At 47.8% G+C, this 15,002-nt stretch overlaps 8 protein-coding genes across 8 annotated transcripts; 1 reads left to right on the top strand and 7 right to left on the bottom strand.

Annotated features, from left to right (window-relative positions):
- Window positions 1-57: 57 nt before the first annotated feature.
- N7483_006752 (Zn(II)2Cys6 transcription factor) lies at window positions 58-1,460 on the bottom strand (the record flags this gene model as incomplete). The annotated part of the gene is made up of 2 exons (XM_057090189.1): window positions 58-1,361; window positions 1,424-1,460. The coding sequence occupies 2 exons, from the start codon at window positions 1,458-1,460 to the stop codon at window positions 58-60; spliced, it is 1,341 nt and encodes a 446-aa protein (XP_056944930.1).
- Window positions 1,461-1,920: 460 nt separating this feature from the next.
- On the bottom strand, window positions 1,921-2,925 carry N7483_006753 (chitin binding protein; the record flags this gene model as incomplete). The annotated part of the gene is made up of 1 exon (XM_057090190.1): window positions 1,921-2,925. The coding sequence occupies one exon, from the start codon at window positions 2,923-2,925 to the stop codon at window positions 1,921-1,923; it is 1,005 nt and encodes a 334-aa protein (XP_056944931.1).
- A 2,042-nt stretch (window positions 2,926-4,967) lies between these two features.
- N7483_006754 (uncharacterized protein) lies at window positions 4,968-6,488 on the bottom strand (the record flags this gene model as incomplete). The annotated part of the gene is made up of 5 exons (XM_057090191.1): window positions 4,968-5,675; window positions 5,747-6,121; window positions 6,207-6,260; window positions 6,312-6,403; window positions 6,452-6,488. The coding sequence occupies 5 exons, from the start codon at window positions 6,486-6,488 to the stop codon at window positions 4,968-4,970; spliced, it is 1,266 nt and encodes a 421-aa protein (XP_056944932.1).
- A 661-nt stretch (window positions 6,489-7,149) lies between these two features.
- N7483_006755 (putative haloalkanoic acid dehalogenase) lies at window positions 7,150-7,863 on the bottom strand (the record flags this gene model as incomplete). Its single annotated transcript, XM_057090192.1, has 1 exon — window positions 7,150-7,863. The coding sequence occupies one exon, from the start codon at window positions 7,861-7,863 to the stop codon at window positions 7,150-7,152; it is 714 nt and encodes a 237-aa protein (XP_056944933.1).
- Window positions 7,864-8,978: 1,115 nt separating this feature from the next.
- rpl17 (60S ribosomal uL22 domain-containing protein) lies at window positions 8,979-10,400 on the bottom strand (the record flags this gene model as incomplete). Its single annotated transcript, XM_057090193.1, has 5 exons — window positions 8,979-9,128; window positions 9,197-9,384; window positions 9,672-9,885; window positions 10,084-10,231; window positions 10,390-10,400. The coding sequence occupies 5 exons, from the start codon at window positions 10,398-10,400 to the stop codon at window positions 8,979-8,981; spliced, it is 711 nt and encodes a 236-aa protein (XP_056944934.1).
- A 115-nt stretch (window positions 10,401-10,515) lies between these two features.
- N7483_006757 (D-mandelate dehydrogenase-like dehydrogenase) lies at window positions 10,516-11,795 on the bottom strand (the record flags this gene model as incomplete). Its single annotated transcript, XM_057090194.1, has 6 exons — window positions 10,516-10,722; window positions 10,784-11,065; window positions 11,118-11,200; window positions 11,277-11,508; window positions 11,561-11,659; window positions 11,709-11,795. The coding sequence occupies 6 exons, from the start codon at window positions 11,793-11,795 to the stop codon at window positions 10,516-10,518; spliced, it is 990 nt and encodes a 329-aa protein (XP_056944935.1).
- Window positions 11,796-12,455: 660 nt separating this feature from the next.
- Window positions 12,456-13,762, top strand: N7483_006758 (NAD(P)-dependent alcohol dehydrogenase; the record flags this gene model as incomplete). Its single annotated transcript, XM_057090195.1, has 2 exons — window positions 12,456-12,512; window positions 12,581-13,762. 2 exons carry the CDS (start codon window positions 12,456-12,458, stop codon window positions 13,760-13,762), a joined length of 1,239 nt encoding a protein of 412 aa, XP_056944936.1.
- A 247-nt stretch (window positions 13,763-14,009) lies between these two features.
- Window positions 14,010-14,909, bottom strand: N7483_006759 (SDR family NAD(P)-dependent oxidoreductase; the record flags this gene model as incomplete). Its single annotated transcript, XM_057090196.1, has 3 exons — window positions 14,010-14,281; window positions 14,353-14,783; window positions 14,848-14,909. The coding sequence occupies 3 exons, from the start codon at window positions 14,907-14,909 to the stop codon at window positions 14,010-14,012; spliced, it is 765 nt and encodes a 254-aa protein (XP_056944937.1).
- Window positions 14,910-15,002: the final 93 nt, after the last annotated feature.

Below are 15,002 nucleotides of genomic sequence, written 5' to 3' on the forward strand. Positions count from 1 at the left end.
GTGCGACTTAGTCTCATAACATCTCTGAAAGAATTCTCGACAAATCTCTGTCCCCCTCTATCCCCCCCTTAACTCAGTTCCCGCAATAAAAAGCGGCCAAACAAGATCCTGCGCCCACATCCCATTCCTCGTTTCCGAAAGATGTCTCACATGGTTTAAGATTTGATCTCTTGAATGACCCGTGTCTATCACTTCGTCACGGAGTTGCGGGAATGCTTGTGCACTGTAGATTAGATCTGCGTGGTAGAACATCCAGATGACAGATTCGAAATCAATTCTATCGGTTTCTGTCCAGAAATTCACTTTTTGACTTAATCGGAAACTCTTTATCCGTGCTGATTCGATTTGCGAGTGGATTTCTTCAATTTGAGAAAATGGGGGTATAGTCCCCGCGAGACGGTGCGTTCGTTCCAATTGGGTGATTTTGTGGATTATGCGAATGAAATCTGTAATCGCCGCATCTTCAGTACTCGTTGGTTCGGTGTTGATATTATTGATGACGTTCATATCGTCCGCGGTAAGATGTGTCCAGACAGATGTAGCGTAGAATTCCTGAAGAAGAAATTCATGAATGCGGATAAGTTGGTCATGTAGAGTTGACGCAGTGGTATTTGCGAGGATGAGTTCCCTGGCTGCGAGGAGATGAATTTTCCAGCCTGCAGATTGAGCTTTTAAGAGTTCATTATTGCATAAGATTATCACTGATGCAAGTGTCATCGATGCATCAGGATTGGAGCTCGTTGATGCAGACGATGTAAGTGCGCCGAGCTCTTTAGCTAGACGTTCCAGTGCTTTATTCTGGTACGCATTTGAGATTTCCTGGAACTTAACGAACCAAGGATCGTGCGATGGGTACTGAGAAGCTAGGTCGTGTGCAGCGAGCGCGAGAACAGAGGAGAGTACCGTTTCCGAATTCTCAGCTAAAGGCAAGATAATTTGTCTCCAAGGATTCTGAGGCCCATCAATCCATGCTAATCTCTGTGCTACACGTTCTTTGAACCAAGCTAGTAGCCGAGAAGCGTGCGGAGACCGGGGACCCGATAAGCTTAGATCGATAAAGGGCGATCCCATTAAATTTTCCGGAAATGTAGGTTGAGTCCGTAGAAAGTCGATTGGACTGTGGATTTCAATGGGAGTATCATGAATACCGAATGCACGACTTGGAACCAAGGAGTTGGATATATGGGTTCCCTCGTGTACTGGGATCGTTTGTCCCTGCAGTCTACCGCGACTTGCGACACCTTGGCCCCATTTCAGTTGGAGGCCGTAACCAGGACATTCTAGATGTCGCTTCGCACATTTTGCACAACCAGGTAAGCCGCGGTCACATTTGATGCGCCGCCTTTGGCAGGTTGGACAATCTAAAAGAAATTATGGATATTAGCTTACGGGGTTAGTGGGATGAAAAGCCGGTAAAAGGTACCTTTTGTGGGTGAAGGTTGCGTAGACCGCTCCGACATGTCCCCATCCAGGTGTCCGACGTAGGTCAAAAGGACCCAGTCACTAGAAGGGATCTATTCGAATAGGCGTCTGTACTTCTATTTGGAATATTTTTTAGATCTTTTTGCTTCTTCCGAGGTGGAGGATTGAAGGTTCAGTATGTTAGTCAGCGAGGCTAGACTGGAAAGGGGTATGGTGTCGGCAAAAATGGAACATGATTGGGTGGATTCATGGAGATTTTCTATCTATTCATCTTCCTTTCTTCACTAACATTAACTTACATGTGAGGTAGAAGTGGGTTAGAGAGGTTGGTACAAATATGACTGAAAACGAGGAGTTAATTGAACATGGATCAAGTTAGTGCCCAAAAATCAGCAGTGTTATTGAGTCCCAGCTCTATAGACAGATACAGCTAAAATTCCACCAGGAAATAGCCTAGTAGCTACATGAAGTCGGTCATAGGATCCAATTTACTGATAATCAGTTGTCAACAAGATACTTGAAGACACTCTCAATCCAGGTCAGTTTCTGCTCGGGACTGCCATTGACAGGAATCGGTATCGAAGTAGCCACTCCGGTGGTGCTGGAAGAGCCAGAGTCTGCGGATGGAGTCTCAGATGCACGGACTTTAGTGGCAAAAGTTGAAGTAGCAACCAGAGCTGGAGTGGTATATTCGGTGTCAGAGGTAGAAGCGACAGCGGTAGTGCTCTCTGCAGGAGTAGAGGTTACAGCCGGTGTGGTTTCAACCGCTGGGGTCTCAGAGGGGACTGAAGATGAAGATGAAGATGAAGTTGGAACAGACGAGGAGCTGCTCTGAGTCTCAACAGATACGCTGGAAGTGGTACTAGAGGAGGTAGAGGAACTCGAGGAAGACGAAGATGTCGAGCCAGATCCCGACTCATCGACCGTAAAGTCCACACAGGCTTCGTAGGTCTGGTCGATAGACGCGGCGTACCAGTACCACTGCAGCACACAATCTCCACCGGTGGTACACTTGTCACTGAGGTCATCAGGAATAGTAACACTGAACTTGGTGTTGTTTGCTGCAACTCCAGTAGCTGTCGAAGCGTAGACAGACCAGGAGATCAACGGATTACCGATGACAGTGTTGGAAGAGGTATCGACAACGGAGACATTGGCGAGACCAGTATGCGGAGCCTGAATCGTTACCTCAAAGTCGACAACCTCGCCAGCAGTGTACGAGTAGGTGACGTTGTTGTCTGCGTATTTGAAACCCTTGCAGAGGAATATGTCACACTCAGCGGCATTGTAGTCACTCTGGCCTTCTTCGGCTGTCAGTTCGTTTTGTACGTTGCCGTAGATATCGGCTGTCTCGGTGTCATAGGCTTGTTGACCGCAGGCTGCTTCGAAGGCGGCACCGGGGTATCGGGGTGTTGGGCTAGTGACGAAGCCGTGGCCGTGAACGGTGGGAACAAGGCTGGTGAGAGTAGCGACAGCAGCGACGATTGGGGTGAACTGCTTCATTCTGGACGAATCTTTTTCACAGATGATCTATTGAAAAGAATGAAATTTGATCGGTAAACCGGCACCGTATCAAGATGAATATAAAGAATGAATTGAAACGAAAAGACTACACGGTCACAGACCGGAGAAAAGAAGAGAATGAAGGAATGAAGGAATGAAGAAAAAAAAGACCGAGAAGACAGACCTTGGAATCAGATTAAGCTCGGCCTGTAGAGAATTGAGAGACTATTTATACTAGGTACTAACCAACCTTTCTGTATAATCCACACTAAAAATTTCGACCCTGTTAGACCATAGCCCTCAATCAACTACAAACAAACGACGAAGAGACAAAATGAGATAAGTGATCATCAAAGTTGAATTTGACTGACAAAACACCAACCAGAGCCCTATGATCCACTCTGAAACACTTGACCCTTCTTGAGATAGTCCAGGGACCATACCCCCACCTTGGGCGCCAGGTGAGACCGGCGATATTACTCAAGTACTCAATTCCATTTAAGATATCTCGGGGAATTACCTACATGCATTTGGTACCTGTCAATCCCATAAATTAAGCACTGTATTCACGACATTCATCTAGGGCTTGGCGAGGCTTGCTCCACGCGCCGGTCAAGTTTCAGGTTGAATGGCATCATGGTGTTCTGAAACAGGAAAATCAAGGGATTCTAATCCGATTGCTGGGATTAATTAGTTGAGCTACTAGTATTGAAAGAGCTCGAAATATCATGCCCATCATGTTGTCATTATTATTGATTCAGGGTATATGCAGGTGTGATCTAGGTCACTAAGACTCAGGCGCTTCCCCATTTTTAGATAGGTCAACTGGTTTAATCTACAGCTTATGGGATTTTATAACGGCTGGCCAACATCATAATATAAAAACTTCAAGAATATATAAGGGTAAAGCAAGAGATATCTGAAGTGAGAGGCATCTAAAGTGAGAAATAGCCCAAGAGCCAAGGCTACTTCTTAAGTCTAATATTCTAAGATTTACTATATCTTCCCTATATAGTATATTTTCTAAGGTTGAATAAAAGAGATTTTCTCCTATTAGAACTTAGGATCACACCCAAGTGGTCCACATGTTCCCTGTAGATATCACCTTCCTTCTCTCTTACACATATACACAAATTCTTCCATCACGTCCTCCATCCCTTCTAACACCTCTGATTCTCAAATATTATTTTCAATCTTCAATTTTCCCTAAACATCTTTCAACTTCCCTCTTTTTACACTTTTTACACTTTTCACCATCCAATCTCACAAAAACCAACATACGTTATCTATGGTACTACTAGTGCCTTCTCCAGCAACCTTTGCATATAAGTTTTTATACCCATCCTGAGCTATTTTTCAAAAGGTACATGGTATTAAAAATATGATCTCATGTAGCCAGATGCCAAGGATGACACCGAAGAATCCATCGTTGCAGGATGGTTTCGACTCATGATGGAAAATCCTAAGGCGATGGGAGCTGTGACACTTCATATCGGAGTCAATATCATGGTGGCCTATATTGTGCGTGCGGCGATCGATCTTATTTGTTTTCTCCTCCGCCGAATCATCACGAAATAGATAAGTTTTTGTACCTATCCCGAGCTAGTATTTTTGAATGCTACATGGTATTAACAATATGATTTCATATAACCAGATGCCTCCGAAGACTCTCACTGAGGAATGGACGCGTCTAATGGAGAATCCTAAACTTGAAGTTGCCGGTAAACTTGCATGGCATATTGTAATGAATCTCCTAGCTGCCTATGTCGTGCGGGTATGCATCGAGCTGATTTTCTTTATTCTTCAAATACTGTTTCTCAATTCATTCAAATTCAGCCTAGCTATACGCCCAGCTCAGTACAAGTAAACGAATGCTTCAGGTATCTTGTGGATAGAAGTGCAGCAAAGACTCGATTAAAAAAAAGGCCAAGTTCAAAATTCAAATAACCATAAATCACAGAATAGCGCACAGGGACGAGGGTATAAGTAATCAACCACGAAGCATCTCGCAGCTGGCAAGGTAACTCGCAAAAGATCTCAGCTTACGCATGCTCCGTAGAGTTGAAATGCACTGTACGCCCATCCTGGGCGGAATTCTGCGCATGCTGCGCTGCACCCGAATCTTGCGTAGCAAAATTATCCGCAAAGGGATTCTGCACCTCAAAATCCGCCGCATGATACTCATAGTGATTAAGTGGATCCTCTCTAACATTCGTAATACGCCCACCCGTCATAGCTGGGCCATCCAGATCAATCAAGTTCCCTGAGCGCGCACCAGACGCAACGATTTCACCAGCAGGCGATACGGAACCGTTACCATCCCCAGTGTTTGCCATTGGGCTTGATGTACCCTTGGCCTGACGAGCACGTAGCATAGCTCGCTGCTGCTGTGAAAGCGCGACGGAGAGCTCATCATTACAGTCGATCAAAGTAAGGAGAGTCGCCTCGTCTGGCGCGGGTGTTGTAGAATGGATATATGATTGAATGAGTCGTGAAGATGTGCGGCAGCGATCGGTAAATTCTTTGATAAGCTCGTTTTCTTCCATTTCTGTCAAAGGCGTCAACTGCACGAACTGCTTAAGCAACTTCGCGGAGTTTCTCGCCTCCTCCACACGCGCTGCTAGCTCCCCTGGATCAGGCAGAGTTGACACCGGTACCGGTGGTGCCTGAACATAGCCACCTGGGCGAGGCGGCGGATACGGCGCAGACTGGTTCATTTGTCCTGCCGCGGCTTGGGGGAAACGACTAGTCTATTAGAGAAAAGAAAGGACCCGTGGTGAGCATTTATGATCGGCTAGGCTGATGGTGCAAACGTACTTACAAAGGACCGTTCGCCCTTGGTTTTCTCCTTGGCCCACATCTGTAGAAGGGGCTGGAGGTCGATATCGTCGTGCTTGGTACTCTCGAGGGTGTTCAGGTACTGGCGCAAATAGTGCTGGACGTGCCAGTCGCGACCATAGCGCAGGAGATCCTTGATGACATTGACGAACTTGGTGTCGAGATTCCGAGTGAAGGTATGACCAGGGTTGTCCACCAGGATGCGCATGACCATAATCGCATTGTACTGGGCATGATTCGAGGTGTTGCTTGGAGAGGAGAGGTATTTGCGAATGCGGTAGGCAGCTTCCTTTGCGGCGGAGGGGCTAGACTCGGCGATCTCGACAATGCGAGGGAGGTGAACGAATTCTTCTCCTTGCTAAATTGAGAGAGAAGCGGGTATTAGCTACCTAGATATGCGATTGCGGGGGGGTTCAGAGGGGGGGTCAATGTAGGGCGCATACAGCATTCTCTGGACCGCTGTTGGATTCGCAAAAGGTTCTCTGATCAAGGCGCATCTAGTCAGCCAAAGATTGCTCGAGCTCTCAGTTCGACTGAAGGTGTTATACCAATTCACGAAGCAGTGTGGCTTCAGGCGAGTCCTCATCATGCTCGGGAGTCGTCTCCCTCGTTGCTGGAGCCGATGTGGCGGGAGAGGAGGCTATAGCGGTCAGTAATTGCGGGGGATAAGGAGTAAAGCGAAACAAACAATCTCGCCGACTGAATTTCCCAAGGATGCGATTCATTGTGGTATGTGGAGATAATTCAAGTGAGTGAAAAAAGGAGCCGTGCAGAATTCGGGGAACTGGGGGTAGATGTAATTTAGGGTGATTTCGCGTAGGCGCAGGGTCCATGCCCAGAGTCACACTTCCAAGGTTAGTACTACTTTTAATACGGCAGTAGAACCTAGGGGTCCCAAGTTTAATTATAAAATGGATAATAGGGATGAAATGGATTGAAACCTACGTATGAAATGCAAATGTGGCAAAAAGATGATCAGAAGACTGTGGGCCTCCACGTCAATGTCCCACGTTTGTCCCCAAATTCGCTATTTCCGTCGATTTGAGGCTCTACTACGGAGTACACTTACTAGAGGTCGCTTGTATATTTACCCGGATGATAGGCAGTACATATCTAAACTGCTCAATATTATTCTATTCCACCTGGGTATTCCCATATGAGTAGATATCTTTCTATGAAGGACTCAACTCCCTTCACAGAAAATTGACACCCCTCTCAAGCCATACCAAGTGATGATGCATCCTTTGTGGCTGAGGCAGCAAGATTATCACTCGCCAAGACTGCTCGGACGCGCCTCCGGTAAAAGTGGCTGCGTATCCTTCGCTGGAACCACATTGCGTTCTGCAAGACAGCATCATCCTCAAGGCAGCAATAACTTTGCACCACTCACTCCTTCTGCAAGGCATTGACCATTTCCCCAAGTGTAGCAAATCGCCAATCAAAACTAGGGGACTCGACTTGATTTCCCATCGTAGCACCGGCTCTCTCAATCCACACCGATCGGATCCCCGCTTGCCGTGCAGGCTGATGATCATGGAACTGGCTCTGGGCCGTCTGCAAGATCTGACTAGGATCCACGCCAAAGTCTGCATGTACGGCCTTTTTCATGTATTCGAAGTTGCGTGTATCGGGCTTGTAGGAGCCTATGTCTTGTGCCGTGATGATTAGGTCGAAGCGGAATCCTTGGAGACTTCCTGCGTTGGATCGAGCGAATGAGGCTCGATCTACGTTGGAGAGTACCACTAACTTGTAGTGTTTTTGAAGCTCGCGGAGGGCATCTACAGTATCGGGAAATGCGGGCCAGGTGCCGACAGACTCGCCAAACTGAATACTTTCTTCATTGCTTGGTGTAGGGAGTCCGAGCCGTTGGGCTAGCACAGGGTGTACGGTAGCGAGGAGCTGAGAGTAGGGCATATCTGGGGTGAGATGTTGCTGTTCACTTTCTAATTCGCCGTATACGGTCAGCAGGTGCTGGCGTGTAAAATTGGTTTGGCTGTGTTGGAGGATGGGTTGAAGCGCAGTTAGAATGCCATTCTCCCAGTCAATGAGAGTTCCGTAGACATCGAAGCAGACGAGACGGTAGTCAGATAGCTGGGACATTATGAGACAATAGAAACTTTAAGGAGTTTTGAAGACAGAGAGCGACTTGGATTAGTCTGTTGGAACCCCGCACGTCTCCGACTCGGAGTCCCTAAATCCCCTCACTTCATACCAGTCTAAGTGCATATATACCACATAGATGCATGATGATTATGACCAGTTATATTCAATAATAGTCTGCATCGAGGACCACATGCATCCGAGTCCATCACGCCTTATCTTTGCCCCAGTTATTGCACATATATTTCCAAAAAGAGAAGGGAAAAAAAACGAAGGTAGTAGCCTGGAGTAGTATATCATACTACTAGTTTGCTAGCCTGAGTGGGTCAGAGATATATGTATGCCTACTAGTAGAAGTTGAATGACATCCGTGGACTCCGGAATAAAAGTGGCCGGGAATTTCGAGTTCAATGTAAGAAGGGCCTCTCTGACAACTTGAAGTTGAATACTACGAGTATCCCAAGTTAATGTTACCAGTGGTGCCCAGGTGTTCAAGTTGGGTCCAGAGCTTCAATGTTCAAGTTCCATCCCGATATTCACACGTGCAAATGTTGACCAAACTCGGAATTACAACCTCAACATTTGAAGGCCTACAAAAACACTATTACCTCCAGATATCGTTAGTAGTACGTGCGGTCAGTGTAATTGAGGACTCGGAACAACTGGACTACCCCAATCCAGGAGCCCTGGAGCCTGAGGTCGTTGCACTCGATGGCAGAACAGAAAGCGAACTTGAATGAGTCTACGTAGATCTAGAACCCATCCTGAAATCATGTGAATCATAAAACATGGGATATTATTTCAGACAGCCGTGCTCCCCATCTGCTATGAAGGAAGTACAAAGACCCAAGGGAAATGAAGCACAGAAGAGAAACCACGTTGTATCATGATCGGATCGGGCAGTACAGAATCCTATGTCCATCGTCCGGAGCCGCGCTGTTTAAACTTTTTATTTGGTTCTCCTCCGTGTTGGTACCATGACCTTATAAAAAAAATCTTGTATGATCCGGTATTCATTTCCGTTCCAACATACAGATGCGCAAGAACTCCGGCCAACCCGTCCACGGCAATCCTTTTTCTTTCACCACCGTTCATCTCCTTCCCCTGCGACCCGTTTAGGCCTCAATGAGAGCCTGGCGGATCTGAGCACCACGCTGGCGGGAAGACAGGTGAAGGTCGGTCTTCTTGGGGGCCTTCTTGACCTCCTCGTTAGCCTCAGTGAGGATCAGCTCAATGTGGCAGGGGTTGGTCATGTAAGGGTTGATCTAAAGATTTATTGTTAGTCCGGAGGTTCGAAATATTCGAGCCACAGCTTCATGGAATAAAAACATACACGACCGTGAGCACGGTAAGTGCGGCGGCGACCCTTGGGGGCCTGGTTGACCTGGATGCGCTGGACAACAAGGTTGGAGGTGTCGAGACCCTTGGTGTCGGCGTTGGCCTCAGCGTTCTTGAGGAGGTCGATCAGGAACTCGGCGGACTTGACGGGCCAGCGGGCCTTGGAGACACCGAACTGCTTGCCTGCAAACAAATGATTGTCAGTCGAATGATCGATAGCCACAAATCTCCCACACTGAATTTTGAAAATTTCGATTCCCAAAGCGACAACGGTATCCCATTCCAACGCCAAATAATCCTCCCAAGTAACCCTCGCATCGATCAAACAAGTGATTTGCGCCTTCACGTGTTGTCGTAGTAATATCGACTCTTTCCCACATCCCATTTGCTCCAGCATAATCATCCTTGATACCGTTGCCACTCCGAAACCCTCCAGCATGTAGAATAGGAATTTTCTGATCGGAACTCACCCTGAGCGGTGCGACCGGTGGAACCGGCGTAACGGCGCATGGGGACAGCCATGGACTTCTTGGTGACATTGTCGAGGTAGGTGAGAGCCTTCTGCAGCTTCATGCCGTTGATGGCCTGAGCGGTCTCACGGGTGTTCTTGAAGCTGACGCGGAGGTAAGAGCCCCGGGCGCGGGCGCTCTTCGCGTTTTCGATCTCCTGGGCGGCGTAACGGACCTGTAGAGCGAGGAAGAATAGTCGTCAGTAATCATGGTGGAAGGTCGGCCGATTAAGTTTTTTTTTCTTCGTCTTGTCATTTCAAGATGCAACTGATCCAAATGCATTTAATCATGTATGGAAGGTTGAATTGAACATGACAGAGTCTCTCGAAAGGCGATTTAACGAAATCGGGGGAAAGGTGTGTGCTGGACTCACCATCTTGAAGGAGTTGGCGAGGGGAAGTCGATGGTCCTCGGTGTCGGGATGATGTTGTCGCTTTTCGTCTACGACCGCTGACACTAGAACTCCTAGTTTGGTGCGGTTTTTTTCGGCTTGGCGCGCGGGCCCTAAGCGAGCCCTAACGCTAACCGGGTTGGGTATTATATTATGTCAGCATGGCTTGCATGCGCTGAGTTATCCCAACATGAAACTCGCTATTCCACGTTAGGCAAGATTGATGCCTGAAAATCCATCACCGTAGGAAGGCACCAAATATCCATTTAGTTACAGCACTCTACATACTTGGAATCCATGGATGGGAAGTAATAATTCAGTTCTAAAATATTGTTTATTTAATAACACAACTAAAATTCTGGGAATGAAAATGAATCAAAATTATTCTATTCTAAAGCTTGTACTCTATCCGGTCTATTTCTTCTGCTCTGGAACTTGTGTAATCAATTCTCCCTTCTCCACTGCTAGCCGCAGGTTATCCAGCACTAAGATCTCCATCTCCTTCTGAGTCTCATAGGTGTTGGTACCAATATGGGGGAGCAGCATAATGCGAGGATTGGTAACAAGACCTGGCTCAATCGCAGGCTCATTCTCATATACATCCAGACCGGCAGAGCGAACCTATTGCACAAAAATCCGTCAGCTTGAACAAAATATAGCGGACGCTAAACTTTGCGCTTACCTTTCCAGACTCGATCGCCGCGACCAAGGCTTTCTCGTCGATCAGGGCCCCACGTGCGGTATTAACAATAACCACGCCATCCTTCATCTTACCAAACTCCTTCGCACCGATGATATGTCTCGTCGAGGCATTCAATGCCAGGTTCAGACTGAAAACATCGGAATTGGCCAGAAGCTCATCGAACGAAACATATGTCGCATCACCCTCAAGCTCGGCAGGGAGTCGAGATCGGTTGTGGTACTGAATCTTCATGCCAAAAGCCTTGGCTCGCACCGCCATTTCCTAATCGTTGTCAGTAAGATAGAGACCTCATGATCGCTACTGGGATACTTACGCGACCAATTCCTCCCATTCCCAAAATTCCTAGTACTTTGCCCTGGGGGTCGTTACCCAGAGTAGTCTGTCCTTGCCAGGTGCCTGTACCATAAATTTTCATAGTCAGACCATGCTTTTGCAAATTCATAGTTTAACATTATAGATTATCCAAACTCACCGGCCCGGAGAGCTGCTTGGGGCACATAGGCTTGACGCAGAGCACCGATCATCAAGAAAATACCCACGTCGGCAGTGGCATTATTCACTGCGACAGGTGTGCTAGAGACTGCGATACCCTTCTGCGAGCAGGTTGCCACATCGAGATTGTCATATCCAGCACCATTGTGGCAGATGTACTTGACCGAAGGGGGAAGGACAGCGAGCAACTCGGCGTCGAAGTTGCCGGTATACTAATCTGGTGCTTAGCTGGAGATTTCGTTGCTGAAACCGCAAATTACGCACCTTATTGGAAGTGTTTGAGCGGTAGATTGCGACCACATCATCGTAGTGTCCTGCCTTGCAGTTCTTCAAGAACTCCTCGCGAGTTCCGGTAGGGAATTCCTAAGTTTATGAGCAAGCTATCTGGTAAGAGCGCTCGGCGCGTATTTACCTTGAGGTTCAGAATAGAGGAGAGACTCTCCCATTCCTTGCGCGAATGCGCAATGGCTCCAATGAGGAGAGCGGCTTGAGAAGGCATTGTGAATGAATTCTGTTTGCGCCATGAGCTACATGCATGATGTTGGTTGGGAAGCGAGTCGCACTTACTGTCAATGGAGCTGAAGAGTTGTCAAGATTGAGTCTCGGGGAGTACAAGGGATACACAGCAGAGATATGTCAATTGGATGAAGTCGGTCGGGAAAAGAAAAAAGGTCATGTCAATAGGCTATCGCGGGGTTCATTAAACCCCCATGCTGTGGAGATCGCCGAGGAAGCTATCTTCCGTGATATCATCATACTATACTCCATCTCTATGAAAATGAAGATTCTTCACGTTATAGATGTATAATTCCCTCTTTTCCAACTAAAACACATTTTTAAACTATTGATACTCTCTTCACATTATATCTTTCCATCGTAAAATCCATTACTTTCTCTATTGAAGCACGGAAAATCGCATAACCCCCCACGGCATCACGGCTATTGATAACTTCCCCTTTTAGATCAAACCCCGACCGGAGCAAATCCGTGGATGATCGGGCCAACCGCATCATCATATATTCCCCCACTTTGTGCTCGTGGGGGGGAGCTCCCATGAGGGGAATAATTTCCAGATGCCGTGAAAAGAGCTCCTTCCCTTCATTCTTGTTCTTGAAATAATTCTCTAATTCACGAGGTACTCGTTGCATCACATCACATCATGTCTGAATCATCTGCTACTGTCCTCGTCCTTCACGGTGCAAAGGACCTCCGAGTGGTAAGCAACACTCTATTCCCCAGGGACTACAATAGAAGACTCATAAACTAACAAGACTCTCTCTACAGGAGAAGCGCACCCTCCCAGCTCCGGCAGTCGGTGAGGTTCAAGTGGCCGTACAAGCCACTGGTCTTTGCGGCTCTGACCTACACTACTACTCCCACGGCCGCAATGGCGACTTCGTCGTGCGCGAGCCAATGTGTCTGGGTCACGAATCTGCCGGTACAGTAACAGCCATTGGTCCCAACGTCACAAGCCACAAAGTTGGCGACCGCGTTGCACTGGAAGTCGGACTTCCCTGTCGCAAATGCTCCCTCTGCCAACAAGGCCGCTACAATATCTGTCCCTCAATGCAGTTCCGCAGTAGTGCAAAGGTCTTCCCCCATCTAGATGGCACGCTTATGGAGCGCACAAACCACCCAGCGGAGATGTGTCACAAACTCCCATCAAATGTTACCGACGCAGGCGGTGCCCTCGTGGAACCCCTCGCCGTCTGCCTTCATGCCATCCGTCGCTCTCGTCCTCCAACACCAGAGCAGGTCGCAATCGCCCGCTCAACGGGTGAAGCCACAGCTGCACTGGTCTTCGGCGCTGGTGCAATTGGTCTCCTACTCGCATCTGCGCTCGCCACAAATGAGAACTTCACTTCCATCCTTGTCGCTGATATCGATGCCTCCCGCCTTGAGATCGCCGCCTCCCTTGGTCTCGGCCTTAAGACTGCTCTTATTCCCCTTCGTGATCCAGCGAATCCAGCCCCGCCTAAGGATGCGCCTCACGCGGAGCAGACGGCCTGGGCCCTTGCTAATGCCCAATCTTTGGCTGCGAAGCTGACTGAGGCGGCTGGCTCAGACGATGGTCTGACGGTTCCGGATTTCACACGAGTATATGATTGCACTGGTGTGCCTTCTTGTGTCCAGGCTGGAATCTATGCTTCCCAGGCTGGTGGTGTCCTTGTGCAGGTTGGCATGGGTAACCCCATCCAGACTCTCCCCGTTGGTGCGGCTGCTCTGCGTGAGGTTGATATTATCGGAACTTTCCGATATGATGGACATGCATACCCCGCTGCTATTGCTTTGCTGCAGAGTGGCAAGATGGAAACTACAGAGGCTAAGGTCGTCACTCACCGGATCAAGCTTGAAGATGGTGAGCGGGCGTTTGCCTTGGCTGGTAAGGGTGTTGATGAGGAAGGACGGCCCGTTGTGAAGGTTATTATTGAAGGTCCCAGTGAATCTGCTCGGGCTAGTCTGTAATTTTTTGGGAGAATTTTGGATTTGTGATGAGATGATGATGTTGATGACTTGAAAATACCCGGAGAGAACATTTGAATAGATTGCCAGTGTGAGATTGCCATGCCGAATTTCAGAAAATTGTAGTTTAAGTAGTTGTTGAATAACTTGAAGTTTTGATCCATGTTTTCTCGCGTTTTTATTTCGTTTGAAATCTAAGATAATCATGTACATATCTCATATTTAACTATCTATGTGCAGAACTAACGCCTTATTTCAGACCTCCAGCCAGCAAGAGACTCTGACCTGTCATATATCCAGTAGTGGCGAGCATGGTAACGACATTCGCTGTCTCCTCCACAGTACCCAACCGACCTATTGGGATTCCAGCAGCTACCTCAGGGATTGCAGCAGCATTAGGAATCATTCCAGTCTCACCAATCATAGCAGGGGCTACATCATTGACGCTGATGTTGTGTTCGGCGAGACGAGTAGCAAGGTTCTTCATCATGCCGGTAAGGCCACCCTTGGACGCAGCGTAGTCTAAAGAATGGCAAATTAGAACCGACCTTTCTTCAAACAGAGGCATAATAGTGATGGCTGTAGACACTTACGACATCCGTTTATTCCACCCCCCTGGGCGGCAATAGACGACATGAAAATAATGCGTCCCCAGCGCTGACTCTTCATGTGCTCCACAACGCCCTTTACAAGAATGAATGATGCCCGCAGATTGATATTCAGCGTGTAATCGAACTCCTCCAGCGTGATATCCCACACATTTGGGAACCGCTTTCCATACCCGGCGTTCGAAACCAAGATATCAGGTCGTTGACCGTGCTCCGCGTCGATCTGTTGAAACATAGCCTCAATTTGATCGGCATTTCCAACATCGACTTGGTGAATCGAAATGCGCAGCTTGTTCTCGGCATATTTGGACTGGATATCTGCGACAATCTTGTTCATCGATTCTAGGTTGGTCGCATATGTAAGCGCGAGGTGAGCGCCCTTTGCCGCGAGTTGTTCTGCACATGCTGCGCCAATTCTATCTCAAAAAACCGACAGTCAGTCTCCGTCGACTATCTCTTAAACGCCGGGTGAAGACTTACCCTCCTGATGCGCCAGTGATGAGGGCCAATCGGCCCCGGATTTCATTAGGCGACGACGACATTGTTAATGTGAGGTGATTGAGAAGTTTCGCAATGAGGAAAATTGGAGATTGTCTTCTTTTTTTCGAGCTTGCGAAAGAATGATAATCCGGGGT

The sequence above is a fragment of the Penicillium malachiteum genome (assembly GCF_028827825.1).
Source record: "Penicillium malachiteum strain IBT 17515 chromosome Unknown utg000003l:1.0-4950554.0:1.0-4952489.0, whole genome shotgun sequence".
NCBI classification, from domain to species: Eukaryota; Fungi; Ascomycota; class Eurotiomycetes; order Eurotiales; family Aspergillaceae; genus Penicillium; species Penicillium malachiteum.